General features: G+C 40.2%; 1 protein-coding gene across 2 annotated transcripts; it reads right to left on the reverse strand.

Annotated features, from left to right (window-relative positions):
- Positions 1 to 2,711: 2,711 nt before the first annotated feature.
- LOC308084569 (P2Y purinoceptor 13-like) lies at positions 2,712 to 15,627 on the reverse strand. 2 transcript variants are annotated; one of them, XM_080427262.1, is made up of 6 exons: positions 15,505 to 15,627; positions 11,618 to 11,819; positions 10,491 to 10,721; positions 9,733 to 9,894; positions 3,852 to 4,068; positions 2,712 to 2,945 (listed from the first exon to the last, which is right to left on the reverse strand). In XM_080427262.1, exons 2-6 carry the CDS (start codon positions 11,798 to 11,800, stop codon positions 2,722 to 2,724), a joined length of 1,017 nt encoding a protein of 338 aa, XP_080283388.1. In that variant the 5' UTR covers positions 11,801 to 11,819; positions 15,505 to 15,627; the 3' UTR covers positions 2,712 to 2,721. The 2 variants fall into 2 exon arrangements, with proteins under 2 accessions (XP_080283388.1, XP_080283389.1); XM_080427263.1 differs by having other exon boundaries at positions 11,618 to 11,717; positions 15,505 to 15,554.
- Positions 15,628 to 20,709: the final 5,082 nt, after the last annotated feature.

A 20,709-nucleotide genomic window follows, 5' to 3' on the forward strand; every position in this document is an offset into this window, starting at 1 on the left:
ACAACGGACCAATCCAGAATTTCCAAGAGTGGAGTGATTGAGTGTAGCTTAAGTGATCACAATATCATTTTCTGCACACGGAAGATTCACGGACCTGGAGCTTATTGTCACAGGACAATCAGCTGCAGGTCTATGAAACACTACTCAAGTGATCTTCTAACAACAGCTCTTGGAAAAATGGACTGGTCCCATGTCCTAAATTGCACCTCTGTGGAGGAGTCCTGGTCCTGTTTCAAAAAAGCTTTTTTGTGTGTACTTGATAACATCGCAAAGGTGGTGAGGGTCAAAGCTAGCACAGAACCTTGGATGAAGGGTGACATTTTGAATGCCATCAAACTCAGGAACAAAAGCTACTCCGAGCTCAGGAAAAACAAAAGTGAGCAGCTACTTGAAAAGTGCAGAAATCTACGAAATGTAGTTACTAAATTGATCAGAAATGCCAAAAAGAATTTCTTAAATGAGAACATAGAGGCAAACAAAAGCCACCCACAAAAACTGTGGGAGGCACTAAAACAATTAGGCTGCAACGGAAAAATTCAGACTAAATCTACAAACATTTGCATTATTTCAAGTGGCTCGCTCACTACCGACAAGCAATTGGTAGCGGACTGTTTTAACAGTTTCTTCACCACAGTTGCAACCCAGTTGGTAAGCAAACTCCCTCAGCATTCAGGTCTGTATGGCCCGAACACATTCAAGCTCACTATGAGAAACTAGGGGCTAAAAAAGATTCCTTCTTTTTCAAACCTGTATTGACTGATGATGTGCAAAACAAACTCCTCGCCCTACAGCCAAACAAGGCCACCGGCCTTGACAACATCCCCACCAGATTCCTCAGAGACGCAGCGGTCTCCATTGCTCCCATAGTAGCCCACATTACAAACTTATCCATCAGTCAGTGTCACGTCCCACAAGAATTCAAGTTGGCAAGAGTAATCCCTCTATTTAAAAAAGGAAGCAAACTAGATCCTGGCAACTATAGGCCTGTTTCCATCCTTTGTTCCATCTCAAAGGTTATAGAGCGATCAATCCAAGAACAAATCAACAGCTACCTCAGCGAGCGTAAACTGTTGTTTGAATTCCAATCAGGCTTCAGAACATCCCACTCCACTGACACATGCCTACTATATTTGACCGACTACATCAAACGTGAGGTAGACTCGGGCAAATACTGTGGCATGGTCATGCTGGACCTCCAAAAGGCGTTTGACACTGTAAACCACGCAATTCTACTTGATAAGCTGAGGGCGATTGGTTTTGATTGCACATCACTAAATTGGATGAGATCTTACTTGGAGGGTAGAGAACAAGTGGTTGACATAAACGGAACCATGTCCTCATCCCTCCCGGTGAGCTGCGGGGTTCCTCAAGGCAGCATTCTAGGGCCGTTACTGTTCCTTCTATACATTAACGACATGAATGCTGCCTGTAACTGCAAACTGTTCCTGTTCGCTGATGACTCGGCACTCCTGATCTCGGGTGAGGACAAGTTGCAAGTTGAGGAAGCTCTCAGCTCTGAACTCTCAAAAATCCGTACCTGGCTTACCGATAACAAACTGTCTCTACACCTTGGGAAAACTGAATCCATCCTATTTGGGACCAAACATTCCCTCAGTAAAATGAAGGTAAATGACTTCAAGGTCAAAGTCGATGACACAATCATCACTAGCAAAGAAGAGATTACCTATTTGGGATGTATTCTGGACAAATACCTGTCAGGTGAAAGCATGGCAACAAAGGTGGTCAAAGGAGTAAACCAGAGAACCAGATTTATGGGCAGAGTTTCCTCTTTTGTCAACCCTCAGGCCCTCAGGACCCTCTCAGGGGCCCTGATTCAGCCCCTTTTTGACTATGCTAGCTCCTCTTGGTACTCCAACACCTCAGTGTCACTGCAGACTAAGCTTCAAACCTCCCAAAACAAACTGATCCGACTACTTCTCGGACTGGGGCCCATGACCCACCTCTCTCCCATTCACTTTGCCAGCCTAGGCTGGCTCAGGGTGGAAGACAGGGTTAAACAACTAAAAATGGGTCTGGTCTTCAAAATTGTAAATGCAGATTTGCCCGATATGCCCCCTATACCCGCATATCTGTATAAATACCTCGAAAAAGTTAGTGACACCCACAGCCACGAAACTAGAGGGAGCGTAAACAACAATCTGGTACCACCCACCCATAAAACAAACATGGGCAAATTCTCCTTCTATAGCACAGCCACCAAGGAATGGAATAGTCTAACCCCATCCCTCAAAAAATGCAGTTCGCTGGGCTCATTCAAAACAGCCCTAAAAACCCATCTTTCTGGAGGCCGAAAGAGGAGCTAGTACCAGTTTCCCTGTAGACAGACGACCCCCCCCCCCTCCTCCTTTTGTACATATTTTGTATTTCCTCATGCTTTTTTTGTATATAATTTTTTATTTTTCCATGCTTCCCCCCCCCCCCCCCCCCCTTTTCTTTTTGTACATATATTTTTAAATGCATTTTTTGTACATAGTGGTACTTTTTCTGTATTATCTGTATTTTCATGTTGATTTTTGAACTGTTTGGTTGCTACTATATATGTCTATGAAATTAACTCAAGGACCCCAACGGAAACAAGTCCGCAAGGACTTTTTTGGCCGGACCTTTTAGACAAAAGCATTATAAATGTAACTGTGTTGTTTTACATTCTTTTGCCTAATAAAAATTTCAATCAATCAATCAAAGCAGCGCCTTCTTTCATCAGTCTTTCCTATCACACATCTCCAGCTGTGTTGACGATGGGGTGGGACCATCCGCGTCGCTTTGTGGGAGGGGCTTGCGGCTGAACGCGGCCGCCAGTCGCTTGCGGAAGCCCTTGCACAGGAGCACATAGATGAGCGGGTCCAGGCACACGTTGGTGGCAGACAGCCACAAGGTGGCGTTCTTGGTGATGTAGAGGGCGTTCTCTGCTCTGCAGTGCTGTGCTGTGTTTCGGGGAGAAGTGATTGTATAGTTAACTGGCCTAAAACTAAAACTGATAAGAAATAACTGAAACTAGAATTGAAAACAACATTTTAGTTAACTGAAATAATAACTGAAGCTGTATTTCACAAAACTAACTAAACCAATTAACACATTGTGTGCCAAAAACGGTCCGGACCGTTTTTGAAAAAACTATGAGTTGAGTGCCATAAACGGTCCGGACTGTTTTAGCCAATTCTTTTTTTTTTTTTTTTTTTTCTACGTGGGGCGCTCTAACGAAACTTTGGGATCATCCAAGGAATCTCTAAGAAGGACAGGCCGGATGTGGATCCATGCCAAAAAAGCTTCCTCTCGTCCGCTCCCATTATAACTCCTTGACAAAAAGCTTCATATCTCCATTTATTTTTAACGTGGTGGAAACGAGCCGTTTTCGATCACTCTGCAATGGAGGATCGCGTTAGAAATATTATTGTTTGAGGCGTTAGTCGGGACCCTCCACTGTCGTGCACGCAGCCTTTGTTTACATCCACGTCCTCGTTGTGGCTTCTACAGCACACAACATATCAGCGTAAATGGTAAGATATGCCAGCACTGTAGCCTACCCAGATGTACCCTGTTTTAATAAACCTCTGGCACTTAATGTGTTAAAATCATATAGAGAAAATGTCCTTGGTTTTAGTCGATTTATTCCATACATAAGCCTAGTATGTTAGTTGTTATAAATATAATATGTTTTTATCTCTTCCCTGACAAATACCCCATATTGTGACAAAACTAAAACTAACACTAAAACGAATAAAAACAAAACTAAAACTAAATGTTTTCATAGAATAAAAACTAAGCTAAACAAGCAAACCTTGAGACCCCCCAATTATTTAAAATAATGAAAAATCCAAAACAATAATAACCATGGTTTCTGGTTTGAGACAGGGTGTAGGGAACGCGGGTAAAGTGGTAGGGGGCGAAGCAGATGAAAAATACCACTACCACCACGAAGACCTTGGCTTTGGTTCTGCGACTGGTGGCTTCAGAGCTGCTCCTGGAAGCTTTGTAGGACTGGTACACCTTCCTACTGATGAAGGTGTAGCAGAACACCATCAGAGCTAGCGTGCCCCAGAACACCACCTGGACACATTACATAACACACAGCACAACAAACTGTTTATGAACACCACCTCCTGGACACAATACATAAATCCCAGTACTTGAGTCAAAGTATAGATAGATACTCCAATTCAAATATGACCAGTGGTGGAAAAAGTACTCAAATATTTTACTTAAGTAAAAGTACCAATACTGCATTGTAGAAATACTCTGTTACAAGTAAAAGTTTGGAATTCAAAATTTACTTGAGTAAAAGTATAAAAGTATTGGTATCAACATTTTGAAAAGTACTCTTTACGCAGAATGTCCTATTTCACAAGTTTTACAATGTATAAAATGTATAAAAATCCTTTGAAAATAGCCAATCTACAAGCTCACAATGTGTCTCATCGCGACACATTGTGAGCTTGTAGATCGGCTATTTTCAAATGGCCAAAATGTATATAGATAGGGCTGAGCTGTTTAATGTACGTTTTGTAATAATAATCAAAATCTACAAAGTAACTAACTAAGGTTTTCAAATAATTGTAGTGGAGTAAAAGTACAATATTTGCCTCTAAGATGTAGTAGAGTAGAAGTAAAGTAAAAACACCTCAACATTGTACCCAAGTACAGTACTTGAGTAAATGTTACTTTCCACCACTGAATATGACTCCGCCGCAAGTGAAAGTTATTCTGTCAAATTTGAACTTGAGTTACAGTACTGGAGTCCTAGCATTTAAAAAAGTACAAAAGTTTAGTGAGTTTAAAAAATATTATATTGCTATTCTAAAGCAAACATTAATGAATAACCTTTTCTTCTTTTTATGTCAATGCATTGCTCAATTGAAAATGTAAAATGTAAAATGTGTAAAATGTTTGGATCTTCTTCTTACTGCCGTGCACATGCAGGACTGTAACAGTTAATTGGACTAATCAATTTAATGGATTATAAAATGCTGTATTGACCATTTATTATGTAATACAATATATAATATAATATGTAATATACATTTAATACTTGATCCCTATTTTGGGCATGTCATTATACAGTAGGCAAAATCGTGAATTTATTTCAGAAACCGGCACGTTGTGAGCTTGTAAATTTATTTCAGAAACCGGCACGTTGTGAGCTCGTAAATTTATTTTCAGAAACCAGCACTTTGTGAGCTTGTAGATCTGCTATTATTTGTTTTTGTGGTTACTCGATTTATTGTTATACATAATTTAAAGAATATATTTAAAAAAAACACTTGATAATTTGATTAATTGAAGAAAAACTTGATAGAATAATCTTAAGAAAATAGACATTTACTCAAGTACTGTACTTAAGTACAATTTAAAGGTATTTTTACTTTACTGGAGTATTTCCAATTTTCAATACTTTTACTTCTACTCCACTACATCTCAGCGACAAATGTTGTACTTTTACTCGACCACAATTATTTAACAACTTTAGTTACTAGTTACTTTGTAGATTTTGATTATTATTACAAAACATGCATTAACCACTTCAGCCCTATGCATACTTACTGTACGCTGTACGATCTACAAGCTCACAGCGTGTCACAAAGCGGCGCGTTGTAAGCTTGTAGATCTGCTATTTTCAAAGCATTTTTATACATTTGGATACCTGTGAAATGGGACCTTCTGCGAAATGAATACTTTTACTTTCAGTACTTAAGTATATTTTAATGCGAATACTTTTGTACTTTTACTCGAGCAAATTTTGACGAGATTTTTATTTGTAACAGAGTATTTCTACATTGTGGTATTGGTACTTCTACTTAAGTATACAAAATGCGAGCACTGCTTGGTTGTCACTGCTCTGTAGCATAGCTAGCATAAGGTCTTGCTGGAAGCCAGATTACGATATGGAGAGAAAAAGAAAAGAGGAAATGCAAGCACTTTTTTCATCTTTAGAGAGTTAACCACCCACATACTACAAGCGTGAGAGCGAGAACAGCACTGTGGGTGAGAGACGGGGCTGCTACATTTGGACAGCGGTGTGTGTGCGCGCGTGCATGCATGCGTGCGTGTGTGTGTGTGTGTGTGTGTGTGTGTGTGTGTGTGGTCGATGCAGAGTGAGAAACTGAAGAGTCACACAGTAGGAGAACACGCTGCTGGTATTGATAGTGTTGCATTATGTTTAAAGAAAACCATTTTAAATATTCAGAATCATATGTAGACACATTGAATCTTTTATATTTGTTATTTTATACACAACCAATTATTACTGGGCACACTAGAAGTGATCACAATTGTGAGCCATCACAATTGAGCGCTTGAATATCTGCTTTGTTTTTGTTTTTATACATTTTTTCCATTTTTATTTTATTTTATACATTTGAAAACTTGTGCAATGGGACATTTTGCATAATGAGTACTTTTACTTTTGTACTTTAAGTATATTTTGAAACCAATACTTTGGTACTTTTACTCAAGTAAATTTAGATTTCCGGTCTTTTACTTGTAACAGAATGTTTCTACATTGTATTGATACTTTTACTTAAGTAAAAAAATTTAGTACTTTTTCCACCACTGGAACTGGACATCTGACGACACACAAAAGAAGACGTGTGCTGAATTTGGCCTTGTTTGCCCATGGCTTGGTAGGCCTGTGCCATGGGAAAAATAAGATGTTATATTTCATATCCCTTTCATGTATCCTCCAGTACACCATTGGGTCAGAGCAGACATGACCTTAATGTGTTGGGCAACGGAAATGTGTACAGCTCTGCATAAAAGGAAGTTGGGGGGGTGGGGGGGTGGTCGGCTCTTTCTCTCTGCTTTTGCTTTCTTGACCCTGGTGCTTAGTCACTGCATGTGACTGTGAGCTTTTGCTCTCTCCAGCAGTCTTTCCCTCCTGTCTCTCATATAGTACTGCAATGACCTCCTGCCACGTGCATCTCTAACATGCCTCTGAAGCAGTGGTGGAAGAGGTACTCACATTTTTTACGTGAGTAAAAGTATCAATACCACCACATACAAATACTCCGTTACAAGTATAAGTATAAGTATAAGGTATTCAAAATGTACTTGAGTAAAAGCACAAAAGTATTGGCATCAAAATATACTTAAAGTACCAAAAGTAAAAGTACTCTTTTTTTTTAATATAAATATATATTTTGGGGGGCTTTTTCTGCCTTTATTGATAGGAAAGTAGGCTGACAGGAAATGGGGAGAGATGGGGGGGGTGACATGTAGCAAAGGTCGTCGGGGTCAGGAGTCGAACCTGTGACACGCTGTCAAACTGGATTACTAGCCTATGTGGTATGCGCCTGGACCGCTAGGCCAGCGGGCGCCCATAGAAATACTCATTATGCAGATCTCACAACGTGTGAGCTTATAGATCTGCTATTTTCAAATAGCCGAAGTATATGGATGAAGTGGATAATGTATGTTTTGTAATAATAATCCAAATCTACAAAGTAACTAGTAACAAAACTTTTCAAATAATTGTAGTGGAGTAAAAAGTACAATATTTGCTTCTGAGATGTAGTGGAGTAGAAGTAAAACTATTGAAAATGTTTAATACTCCAGTAAAGTAAAAAATCCTCTCATTTGTACTTAAGTACAGTACTTGAGTAAATGTACTTGGTTGCCTTCCACCACTGCTTGGAACCAAGCCTGTGCATGTGGTGTCAGCATATTAGCTGCTGGTAGTTAGAAAATAGTGCATATTTCCAACATACATTATATACACCCCATTCTTGACATACAGCAACATGAGTGAGTGAGAACATTTCATTAAATGGCATGTGTTTAAATCCGTCTGTCCTGATGTGATCTGACGCAAGTGACAGCGCCTTGTGTAGCAAAGACATCCACCCCTCAAATATGTGCTTGTGTGCGTGCGTGCACTGTTGCTTGAGGAAGATTAGGCATGGATACAACTCTCAATAGTTATATCCATTAGTTAGTTATTATAAGCATAGTTAAATTGATTGGGCAACATTACATATCAGGACAGTTTCTTGCACGATTTGGGAGCGTTAAGGCCAGTCCACACCATCGCAACATGCAACTACTTGCAACCAATGGCATTTGAAACTGTTAAAACTGTTTTGCTGAAAGGAGTTGCGACTAGTTGCATCGGTGCGGTCTGGCCTATAGAATGGCAAAGCACGCGCACACACACACACACACACACGCACACACGTGTGGTATCTTTGATCCTGGACCACTTATGAAATACAGATTATGAAGTCTAATTTGCAACATTCAAATGCTATTCCACCATCTGTTTCTGTAGATCTGTTGATCTGGTCAAGCCTTTCATTCCTTGCCACCTTAGAAACCTTTTGATCCATTGTTTAGCCAGGGCATCCTGGGTCTTCTTCACCTGTTATTCAAAGTTGGGTGTTTACAATGGAGCAGTAAAGGGAGGGTGTTGGTTTTTTGATTGATTGAATATCAATAGGCAAAAAATGTAAAACAGCACAGTTACATTTAAAATACTTTGTCTAACAGGTCCGTTCATAAAAGTCCTTGCGGACTTGTTTCCAATGAGGGCCTTGGTATTCAATTCAGATGGGAGATCCGCATTAATCAAGAGAGCATTGTCCTCTCTGAGTTAATTATCACATCAATGTTTCTTACTAGAGAAGTTGCCAGTCTGTCTACTGACTTCATAGAAGTTCCTACTTCTATGGACAAATCCACTTTTGAACCGGAGCTTTGTTATTCTTACACTTAGGAGGTAGTGTTGTTCACACACACACACACACACACACACACACACACACACACACACACACACACACACACACACACACACACACACACACACACACACACACACACACACACTCACACACTCACACACACATCTACAGAGGTGTACATCACCTGTAGTTCTCCTATTTCGCTTTTAAATAGATGCTGCAGCGGTTCCTCTCGACAAAATAAATGTGTTTACAAAGGCGATGTTTAATAAAAGCATACCCTATAATGTATTCACGTGCTGCCTGAGCAGTGCTATGTCCAGTGTCCACTTGTGACTGACGGGAGCTGAGATCGCGGCAACAGAACGCGGCCCAGTATAGTTTGTTTAGTGGTCATGTTAAGAGCTTCAGCAGCAATAATACACTTGAGGGTTGCGCTGATTATTGCTGCGAATTTGAACACTGGAGCCTACCAGTCACAATGTGGGACAGTGTCTCAATTTGTGGGAAAAGTTATGGAAATGAGGGACTGCCAAAACTGACAAAAGGAGGCACATCACTGAAAATACAAGACGCAGCAGCGTCAGCAGACAGTGAAGCAAAGCATCTCATTTTAAGCAACACAATGCAGAGATACATTACAATATCAACAATCCCTCAGCACTCTGCTCAGCTGTTTAGAATTCTCATTTGTTGTTTTGTCATTTGTCATTTGTCATTTGTCTCCTTTCTCTCAAGTTCAATCTATTCTGTTTCTATGGCTTATCGCATTTTGCATATTGCCTATTGCATTCCTTGGCCCCCGTATTTCTGCTAGCAGCTATATTTATTATTATCATCATTATCATTATGATTATCAATTCATTAATGTATTATTTATTTTATTTTTAGAATGAAAAAAACACTTTTAAACATTTTAAAAGAAGAAAGAATAACTGTAGGAAAGAAGAAAAGAAAAGCGGGTGTTTTAGGTCACAGACCCCATGTTTGTGAACCTGTCTGTAGAATAATAGCGCAAATGTTACAGCGTGTCCGTTACCTGATTGAAGTAGTTGAAAGCCTCGTGCCAGATCAGACCGAGCTCGCTCTTCAGCGAGGCACATTTCACTTTACGTCCAGAGATGTTTGGCGGCTTGTCACTCAGGACGCTGTTCGGCAGCTCCAGAGAGATCATCACCACCCAAACAGTCACACTCAGCACCTGGCAAGTGGTGGACAAAGTACTCACAATGTTTACTTAAGTAAAAGTATCAATACCACAATGCAGACATACTCTGTTACAAGAAAAAAGTCCTGTATGCAAAATTTACTTCAGTTAAAGTATAAAAGTAGTGGCATCAAAATGTACTTAAAGTAAAGTTATGGGGTAAATGTTATGTAGAATGTTGCATTTCACAAGTGTTCAAAATGTATACAAATCTTTTGAAAACAGCCACTCTACAAGCTCACAACGTGTCGCTTCGCGATGCGTTGTGAGCTTGTAGATCGGCTATTTTTAAATAGCAGAAATGTTTAACGGTTATTTTTAAATAGCCGATCTACCGAAGTAGCCAAAGTATATTGGGATGAAGTGGTTAATGCATGCTTTGTAATAATAATAAAGATCTACAAAGTTAAATAATTGTAGTGGAGTAGAAAGTACAACATTTGCCTCTGAGATGTAATGGAGTAGAAGTAGAAGTAAAAGTATTGAAAATGTAAAATACTCTAGTACAGTAAAAAATAAAAATAATCCTCAAGTTTGTACATAAGTACAGTATTTGAGTACATGTACTTAGTAACTTTCCACCACTGCACCTGGCCCACCCTGACGCTCTGCAGCAGGGTGCCCTTCCCGAACGGACGGACTATCTTCAGGTAGCGGTCCAGGCTGATGAGGCCCAGGAAGAGGATGCTGACGTACATGGTGAGGTAGAACAGGACGGCAGAGTACCGACAGTAGAAGACACGCAGCTGCCAGGAGCCCACGCCGGCGTCGCTCAACACCCTCACAGGGATGGTCAGAGTCATCAGCATGTCAGCCACCACCTGTTGGATAGGACAGTGGTGGAAAAAGTACTCAAATGTTTTACTTAAGTAAAAGTATCAATACTGCAATGTAGAAGTTCTCTGTTACAAGTGAAAGTCTGGAATTCAAAATTTACTTGAGTAAAAGTACAAAAGTATTGGTATCAAAATGTACTTAAAGTACCAAAAGTAAAAGTACTAAAATGTTTGAAACAAGCAGATCTACAAGCTCACAATGTGTTGCATCGAGACGCGTTGTGAGCTTGTAGATCGGCTATTTTCAAATAGCCTAGGTATAAAATAAGGCTAAAGTGGTTAATGTATGTTTTATAATGTAATATTTTATATCTGCGAAGTAAATAGTAAAAGTTTTCAAATAATCGTAGTGGAGTAAAAGTACAATATTTTGGAAATACTCCAGCAAAGTATAGTACTTGAGTACATGTACTTATTTTACACCACTGGAGTTCGCAAACGTATTTTGCTTGAGAACCAAAACGAAAAGAAAAAAAAGCGTCTTCTCTTTGGGACCCAAAGGTACAAAAATGCATTTTGAGCTAATCACTTAAACCATCTATTCTTAGTTAAGCAGACCTGAGTTGCAACTGTACTTGGAATGCTTTTTTTCCCTCCACTCTATAAAATCTCCTTGTCAAAAAGCAGTTTTTGGCGAACATTCCCCCCCGCCTGAACAGGGGAATGTTAAGCCCTATTTCAAACATGTTGATCTACAAGCTCAGAACACATTTCAATGTGACTTGTTGTGAAAACATTTTAGGAATTGGGATATATTTTAGGGATATACCCATAAAAATGGGTCTTTGACCAGAAATTGGGTCCAAACTGATAGTTTTGGAAAGATGGATGGATGGATAGATATGGGACATAATGTATTATTCACAAGTCCCTTCACTCACCACATTTTTCAGATAGACCACAAACGTGGAGGTACTGGGCATACTGAAGAAGATCCATGCAGCCATGATGTTCAGTGCCAGCCCCAACAGAAACAGGACACTGTATAGACAGGGGAAGACCACCGCTGTCACGCTGGCATCTAGAACGCACTTCCCCGAGTTATTGGATATTGTGGTATTCATCTTCACAGCCCTGTTGGACCTTGAAAAAAAGAAGAAATAGAGAGTAATTAATCAACTCCCCCAAATTTGTCTTCTTTTTTTTCCAAACGAACATTTGCTACTAAGTTGGTCAGAGAGGCTTAGACAAAATCCTCCAGATGTTGTCCAATACCCATACAAATCTTTGGAGTCATGTAATGAAAATGTATCTTTTTCTTTTTTCTCCCCCACACCCAATTGGCTAGAATTGTTATTAAAGGTAGGGTAAGTGATATTTTGGGGTATTTTTTTTTTAGTTAAAAAGGTTAAAGTACTTTATTCTGATAGTAATCATTACAGAGCGTTTGTTCGGTCACAGGGGTCTCTCCAGCTCTTTAGTAAACAGAATGTAGTTACATTTAAGCCAATCAGGAGAGAGCACTGGAAATGCATTTTCTGTTTAATAAAGAGCTGGAGAGACATGGGAGACTCCTTTTACTGAACAAACACTCTATAGCAATAAGTACTATCAGAATATAGAGCTATTTAACACTTATTTTAACCAAAGAAACTTAACCTTTAAGTTTGTGGAAGGGGCCTATTTTACAAAAAAAATGCCAAAGAATAATGAATGACACCACATTTGAATCACGTGTTGAGAGGCCTTTAAACGCAGAACCAAACGTGATTTCACTTAGATCCATCGGGGGTGCCACAAATGTGACAAATGTCACAGTTTTAGAGCGGTTTATTTCATACAACTACAGAAAATGCCATATATCATGAATGCCATCCATCAACCTCAACATGCAGTCGCATATTGAGGGGCGTCTATAGAGTGCACCGACAAAAGTGCTTCTGTCCAAAGGGGTAATAGTTGACAACCTGCAGCTTCCTGGGGTCCTGCTGGCTGCAACCCACGGCTTACACAGTCCTGGGTAGGCCACTTAGCCTGGTGGAGATTTGCACACCACGGAGCACCTCTTTCAGGTTTACAGTGTGACAGAGAAATCACTTTGTAAATACATGATGGAAGGATGGTTTAGCTACTGGATAAAATCTCACAACGGATCACCTGTTGTGAGCTTGTAGATCGGCTATTTTGGCTGAACGTTCACTCCCAGAATCGGGTTGTCAGTAACTCAGCAGCTAGAGTGGTCGCTTGGGAATCGGGAGGGTCCCGGCTTGATCGCCGGCTCGATCCTCGGCTGCATGAGCAGGTTGGTGCCATGCTTGGTTTCCTCCACAGTTGGAGTGTGTGTGTGTGTGTGTGTGTGTGTGTGTGTGTGTGTGTGTGTGTGTGTGTGTGTGTGTGTGTGTGTGTGTGTGTGTGTGTGTGTGTGTGTGTGTGTGCGTGCGTGCGTGCGTTTCAATGTAACACACATTGTAAAGCACTTTGGATAAAGGTGCTATATAAATGCACCATTTACCATTTAATAGGGATATGTTCATGTGCTTAAAGGGATTTCACTTTTTTTTTTTTATTGTGTCATTTTATCGTCTACTCAGGCTTTTGTGAGCCCCCAGACAGTTTTTAAGTTGCTTGATTCAGTATGATATTTGATATTCATTTTATCAGACACGCCGCCTTCCTATTCCTTCCTGACTCCATTTTTAACATGTTAGATTCATCAAAGATACCCGACCTTGGTCCTGATGACTCATACTGCCCTCACAATACGTGAGGGGGCCGTGTTTTTTCGATTACTTTTTTCTTTTACTGTATTTACATTTTTTCCTTTTCCAAAAAAAATATTGTAAATAAATGAAAAAAGTAATTGAAAAAACACGGTCTCCTCATGTATCAGGACAATATCAGTCCGTAGAACCAAGGACGGGTGTTTCTGATGAATCTAACATGGTTAAAATGGAGTTTGAAGTTACAATGGGTTTGTATAGGAAGGGGGCGTGTCTCATAAAATGAATATCAAATGTCTAAATCAACTTAAAAACTGTCCAGGGTGCTCCCAAAAGCCTGCGAAGATGATAAAATGATAACATTTTAAAGTGAAATATCCCTTTAACAGCTGCAAATAACATTGAGTGCAGAAGCAGGTGATGGTGACCAAGACATACAGTCAATGTATATCGTCTTGGCCGTTTAGACTCATGCTAAATAGGACAGCTTTATACACCATGTGGTGCTGAACATCAAACAGGACGAACACATTACCAACAAGCATCTGTACGGGGCGCTACCAAGTGAGTAATTAAATAAGTAAGCAAGGAAGCAAGTATTTATTTTTTGTAGATAATGGTCTGATAATGATGCAATTATGCATGTTCACATCATACTTTACATTACTTAAAGGTGCACTATGTAACTTTCCTTTTTTACCCCAGATTTGAACCTGGTTTCCAGTGCAAGTGCTGAATTGTTTTACCATTGAGCTAATAGAGCCTGCCTGCTTGCTCAGGGGATAAATTGAATCTTGACCATCAGGTCAAATTCGTGTCAGATCCTGTGTCTAGGTGAGACATGACCTTTGACATGAAAAAAAAAGTCTCAATAGAAGAGCAGGAAGACAAAATACAACCACACCAATTGTATAAATTATATTGTATTAACATAATCTACCATACAGATTATACAAAGTACAATTTATTCATATTTTTTACTAAATAGCAGTCTTCCTGAGGGCCCAAGTTGTTGTATCCGAGCAGGTCACATAAATACGCAGGTGCTTGACCATGGAGGGCTCTGTATGTTCATGAGAAATCAAAGTGTATCGGAGAAGATAGCAGTCAGGAGAATGACACTATAGCCGGTCACTGCCATCGAGACCGGGAACTCCCTGCCAGCCAAGCTTGTACTGTGGGAACCAACACACAGGGATCTGTCAAGAGGACGACCCACACCTACCTACAGTATGTGGATGTGCTAAAGAAAGATGTCGGTGCGGAAAGAACAAATACGCTGGGCAGATGTATGGAGATTTGGGACGACTGGAGACGCCAGCGGAGGGCTCGTCCAGAGCAGTGGTTCTCAACCTTTTAAGGCCGCGACCACCCAAAATAATCATATTTCAACTGAGGACCCCCCGCCCCACCCTGACAAGGAATTGGAATTGTGGGAGTTGAGACATTACATTTAGTTTGCCTCTGTTCCAGATAAATATTGTGAAAATCAGGGAAGCCCATTGAGAGCAAGCTCTCTTTTTCAAGGAAGCCCTGATAACAGTATATAAAACATATAAAACACATACATAATGAAAAACAATAACAAACATTTGAATCATATTACAATCGTCACAGATGCAAATAAATATAGTGTTACATGAAACAGGTGCAGTTACTATGTAATGTGTCCTCAAGAAGTACCCTAAAAGTCTCTATTGAGACCAATCGCTCCAGTTTCAGAGAGTCCTGAAGTGTGTCCATTTGTCTCTGCAAGCTGCAATCTACAAGCATTCCTGAGCCAATAATTTGATGACCGGCGGTTTCTCCGGTAGGAGACTCAAAGTCTACATTAGCATCTTTCCGCCGGTAATCAAATTATTGGCTCAGGAATGCGACAAAAACAAAAAAATCTCCATGAATTCAATGCTTCATGGGGTATGTAATTGATAGAAAATGTAAATTTTTTGGGGCAAACTATCCCTTTAAATTGCCACTTTACTGTCACTGAGGGACCCCCCCAAAATCATGTGGGACCCACAGGTTGAGAACCACTGGTCTAGAGATACGAGACTGTGTACAGTATAATGTTGCATATCTTATCTGGAAAATCAACAATTTAGCCTTACCTTTCAAAGCGTCCTTAACCCTCCTTGCTTAAGAGACCTCTCAAACCCCCAGAAAAAGTTGTGGTTGTGGTGGATGAGAATGAAATGTGTCATGTATATTACTCATGAACATCACACGAAGGCGGACATCCTCTCCCTTAACTCAAATAAAGTGTGTGCCATGTGATAAAGGCTGCGGGATGCACTTCTTCTTTAAGTTTGTGTGCGTGTGAGTGTGTGTGCGTGTGCGTGTGCGTGTGCGTGTGCGTGTGCGTGTGTGTGTGTGTGTGTGTGTGTGTGTGTGTGTGTGTGTGTGTGTGTGTGTGCATATGCGTGTGTGTGTGTGTGTGTGTGTGTGTGTGTGTGTGTGTGTGTGTGTGTGTGTGTGTGTGTGTGTGTGTGTGTGTGTGCGTGCCTGCAGGGTTGCCTAAACACAGAGTCAAGCCACAGAGTAAGAGCAGCACTTCCTCTCAAAGTGAATGAGTCTTACTTGGCGCTCAGACAACACAACATCCTGTGTCAATAGTGCAGTAGTTCTCAAAGTGTCCTTGAGGATTGGGACCAATTTGTATGGGTCGCAAGTAAATATCCACTTTTTTATTTCCTACATAAAAAAAACATTAGTATTATTTCAAAAGACCTGAAGCCCCTCACTTGCCGTCCTATGCGGGCGGTGCTTGGAAGCCCTGCACGGCCGGGGCTTGTAAGGAAAACAGCTCCCCATCCCTCGTTCAGCTACATATACATTGGATCACTGTAGAAACAAATAACCAGTGGTGTAAAGTAACTAAATACATTTACTCAAGTACTGTACTTTATTTTTTACTTTACTGGAGTATTTACAATTTTCTACACTTCTACTCCACTACATCTCAGAGGCAAATATTGTACTTTTACTCGACTAGAAAATATCTTTAGTTACTAGTTACTTTGCAGATATAAATTATTATATTATAAAACATTAACCACTTTAGCCTTATTTTATACCTAGGCTATTTTCAAACATTTTAGTACTTTTACTTTTGGTACTTTAAGTATATTTTGATGCCAATACTTTGTACTTTTACTCAAGTAACATTTTGAACCTTTTACCTTGGCCTTTTACTTGTAACGGAGTATTTCTATATTGTGGTATTGCTACTTTTACTTAAGAAAAATATCTCAGTACTCCACCAGTGCAAATAACACACCTGATCTAAGGTGTTTTATCACGGAAACCAGCCAATCAGGATCAAGGATTGGGACTATGCGTTTTAGAAATAGTTTTGATCGACTACATTTGCAACCCTTTTTCCACAAGTGGAAAACTGAAGTCTATATGACCTGGTCTACTCTTGGACACAATGATATGCTGAAGGAACAGTGCAGAGTGTATCTCTCTTGGATGCAGACAGCTTCTGTTGGTCTATTACAAGTCCACTAGATGGCACGCAAGTACTGTCCCAATCATCTATTCACTACAGGGCTGACACTCTATAAATACATTTAGGCTTCACAAAAAAGGTGAATACATTAATTGAATATGTTGATTATACTTATTTTATGCATGACATCTATGCTCTGCAAGTGATTCATTTTAAGTAATAGGTTAATGTATACACATTAACTTAAATCATGTGTACAATGCATGGTGTTTTAGTTTTTTCAATTTTTAATTTGTATGTATAAAATGTGCTGTCCTCATATTTAACTAAGTTAATGAAGGCACATTGTTGTTTTTTTGCATAGTTTGCCAATTCAATCTCACTATTTAAACCAAGACAGTATGTATATCGTTTTAATATTTCCTTCAATCTAAGACAAACTCTTGAACTAAAACTCTAGACTAGAGTCCTAGACACTAGAAATCTTGCGAAAGTTGCTCAGCAACAAACCAGTAAATGTGAAAGTATCAAGAGAATGTGGAACTTCTTCATAATCTGTTTATTCCTAATGTCTTAGTAACCCCAGCATTGTTGTTGTGAAGCAGTTTTCGTTAATAGGAGAACTGCATTAAAAGTGTATTAAAACATATACATTATATATATTGTGAAGACTGAACCAGACCAACACTCGGAGATAAATGGCACAGTGGAAGGGGGGAAAGCCCTGCTGCCATGGAGGTGAAGACATTTGAAATCATAAATCAATAAATACACGCTTTCTACCCCCTCGGGAATCCATGTCATAATTGGCCATGCGTTTCTCCTTCACGCCCTCTGCGTGGGGTTCCAGTCCATGAACATTTCCAAAGAGCAGTGTCGGGTCCGATGTTGCCTAGAACAGAAACACTGTAATTAGACTCCGAGTTATCACACCAAATTAGGCCTGTGACAAACAGCCAAAAAGGGCTTTAGTTTTCGAGATACCCCTACCGGAGGTAGAACCAAACACAACATAGTTTTTCTTCATCTCTAAGGCCTCCCATACATGAAATGGTTTGTTGTGTAAAAATATTTTACTGCAAAAGTGGTGAAATTGATATATAAAGTTATACACCCCAAACAAAAAATAAAGCCTGGCCGTCTGGGGGTTGAGGCATAAAAACTCATGTAGATTCACAATGGAAGCTCTGACAGGTTTAAAACTTTGCATAAATGAAGTACATTCCAGGACATTCCTCTACATTCTAAAAAAAAGACTGAATGTCAATATCTGAATGTAAATAGGAGATACAGTCATTTGAACACATACCTACATAGGCGGAAATGTAAATCTATGTAGAATGTTCCATTTACTTTGTAGTGACTCTGACATGGATTGTCATAGCAGGACCTATGATGTCTTGTTTGAAAGGTGTGGTTCTACTGAATCCAGCAATATCAATTGTATAAAAGTAGTTTTAATACTCATGGAGTTATGTCACTAAATGTATATGGTGTCCCAAATGGGGAAAACCTGAAACAGTCCTAATGAAATCTACAGTATCACACAGATTAGTTTTATTTTCAATTCACTTATCAAGGGTGGACAAATATTAGCAAATTCACTTGAGTAGAAGTCCCAACAATGTATGAAATGTCCCAAAGTTGAGAACATTTTGAAATATTATGCAACTTCAACAAGAAAATGTCAGGCGTAGAGTAGAACTACAAAGAATTATTTAACAAACCTGACTGAGGGAAACCAAGCTCCACCCATTTTGATGCTCAAAGTTATCCTCATAACAGCAAGTCATTCACTTCTGTAGAGTTTATATCATTTAACATATTTGGTTACAGGTTATACTATTGTATTTGGCTCCACCTGCTCTGTCTGCATCGTATTGGCTGCCTACATGGGCTTCTTTGTAAACTATTAGGTAAATCATTGCAAATATTTTGGAAAGTGAAAAGATGAGAAGGACCTTGCCAAATCAAGTAGCTAATCAGCTAGCTGGAGAGTGACCTAGCTTAAAGTTACATTTAGTGTAACAGAGCCTGTCCAGAAACCTGGTTTGGACCCTGATGACTTTGCTAACTACCGGCCAATCTCCAACCTTCCTTTCCTCAGCAAGACACTGGAAAGAGCAGTAGCTGCACAGCTCCATCAGCACATGTCCAACCATGAACTCTTTGAACCTCTCCAGTCTGGCTACAGAGCCCACCACAGCACCGAGACCGCCCTGATTAAGATCACTAACGATCTCCTCAGGGCTGCTGATTTAGGCCACATCAGTATCCTGGTTCTTCTGTATCTCTGTGCAGCCTTTGACACGGTCTCCCATTCCATCCTCCTCGACCGCCTTTCCACCCACCTCAGACTCACCGGATCCGTTCTCTCCTGGTTCCACTCATACCTGTCCAACAGGCAACAGTTTGTCTCCATAAATGAATCCAGCTCCCACCCAGCCCAAGTAAACCATGGTGTGCCACAGGCTTCTGTACTTGGTCCCATCCTTTTCACCATCTACATGCTCCCGCTTGGTCAGATCATCCGCCACCATGGTCTACGTTTTCACTGCTACGCTGACGACACCCAGCTGTACCTCAGCACTACACCAACCACTCTGCTACCTCCACAATCCATTGTCAACTGCCTTCACGAAATAAAGACCTGGATGACCACCAACCTACTCAAACTCAACAGCAAGAAAACAGAGCTCATGGTCATGGGTCCCAGGGTGCAGCTTCAGAGGATTGGTGATTTCCTCCTCCATGTGGATGGCGGCTCCATCGTTCCATCCCCTGAGGTTTGCAACCTGGGTGTCATCCTAGACTTTACCCTCTCCTATCAATCCCACATCAAATACGTTACCAAATCCGCCTTCTTCCACCTCAAAAACATTTCCAGACCTCCTCACCTATAAAGCTCTCCATGCCCTAGCCCCACGGTACCTGTCAGACCTCCTCGAGGATTACTCCCCAGTGCGGAACCTGAGGTCTTCTGACTTAGGGCTCCTCACCACCCCTCAAAGCAATAAGCGGACCCTCGGCGATAGAGCTTTCAGTGTGGCAGCCTCTGCCCTCTGGAACTCTCTCCCCATGGAGATTCGCCAGATGCCAACACTGGACTGTTTCTAGTCAGCACTGAAGAGACTATCATTATTATTAGAAGCTGCACATCGCCAAGAAAAAAAACAAAGAGACAGAAGACTCTGAGACACAACAGCCAAGTCAAGATCTCTCTGATAGGCAAATACTACATAGAGCTGCAGATATATTGAGACAAAGCATGGACCAGTTTCTTAAGTATGTCATCATAACCCTTAGTTTAGATTCGTCATTTAAATTTCTTTAGAGAAAACAGTTTTGTCAATTACTTCAGTGAGCTTAATAAAAGCTTTGTCAAAGGTACTGGTCTGCTGTTCTGATTATTTATGTTTTATTTCAGTCTGGCAGCTGCTATATTTCGTTTAGAGATTTTATGATGTTTGGCATCATACACAAAGACATCCGGGTACAATCAACCTTTCTGATGCTGCATGACAGACTGTGTCTCTGGTACTCTTACTGTACCTGTACCAGTCTTAATGTCAGATGTTCTTGTCTTGTATGGCCTTCCCACAAATGAAACAATATCTCCGTATGTTAAACAATGCTGTATTAACCCTACTCAGGCTTCTTGATGAGCCTGATGCAGGTATTGTTTGCTTTAAGATTATCAATTATCTTTGAAGGAAATCTGTCTGTTGAGCAACATTTAGTATGCTTTGAAGGCCTTCTGCTGTGGGCTTTTTGACATACAGTATGGATTTTGTTTCTTTACTTTTTCTGAATGTTTACCAAGGATGATACAATGATGTGACCAGATATTGACATGTTTGTT

The sequence above is a fragment of the Gymnoscopelus braueri genome (assembly GCF_963280865.1).
Source record: "Gymnoscopelus braueri genome assembly, chromosome: 4".
NCBI classification, from domain to species: Eukaryota; Metazoa; Chordata; class Actinopteri; order Myctophiformes; family Myctophidae; genus Gymnoscopelus; species Gymnoscopelus braueri.

Bases quoted from the DNA above. Each gene is read 5' to 3' on its own strand.
- LOC308084569 (XM_080427262.1), bottom strand. From the start codon at position 11,800: ATGAATACCACAATATCCAATAACTCGGGGAAGTGCGTTCTAGATGCC. The intron at 9,895-10,490 runs GTGCAGTGGTGG...ACCACTTGCCAG, and splicing joins AGAGCGTCAGGGTGGGCCAG to GTGCTGAGTGTGACTGTTTG. The intron at 4,069-9,732 runs GTAACGGACACG...TAATGTGTCCAG, and splicing joins CTTTCAACTACTTCAATCAG to GTGGTGTTCTGGGGCACGCT.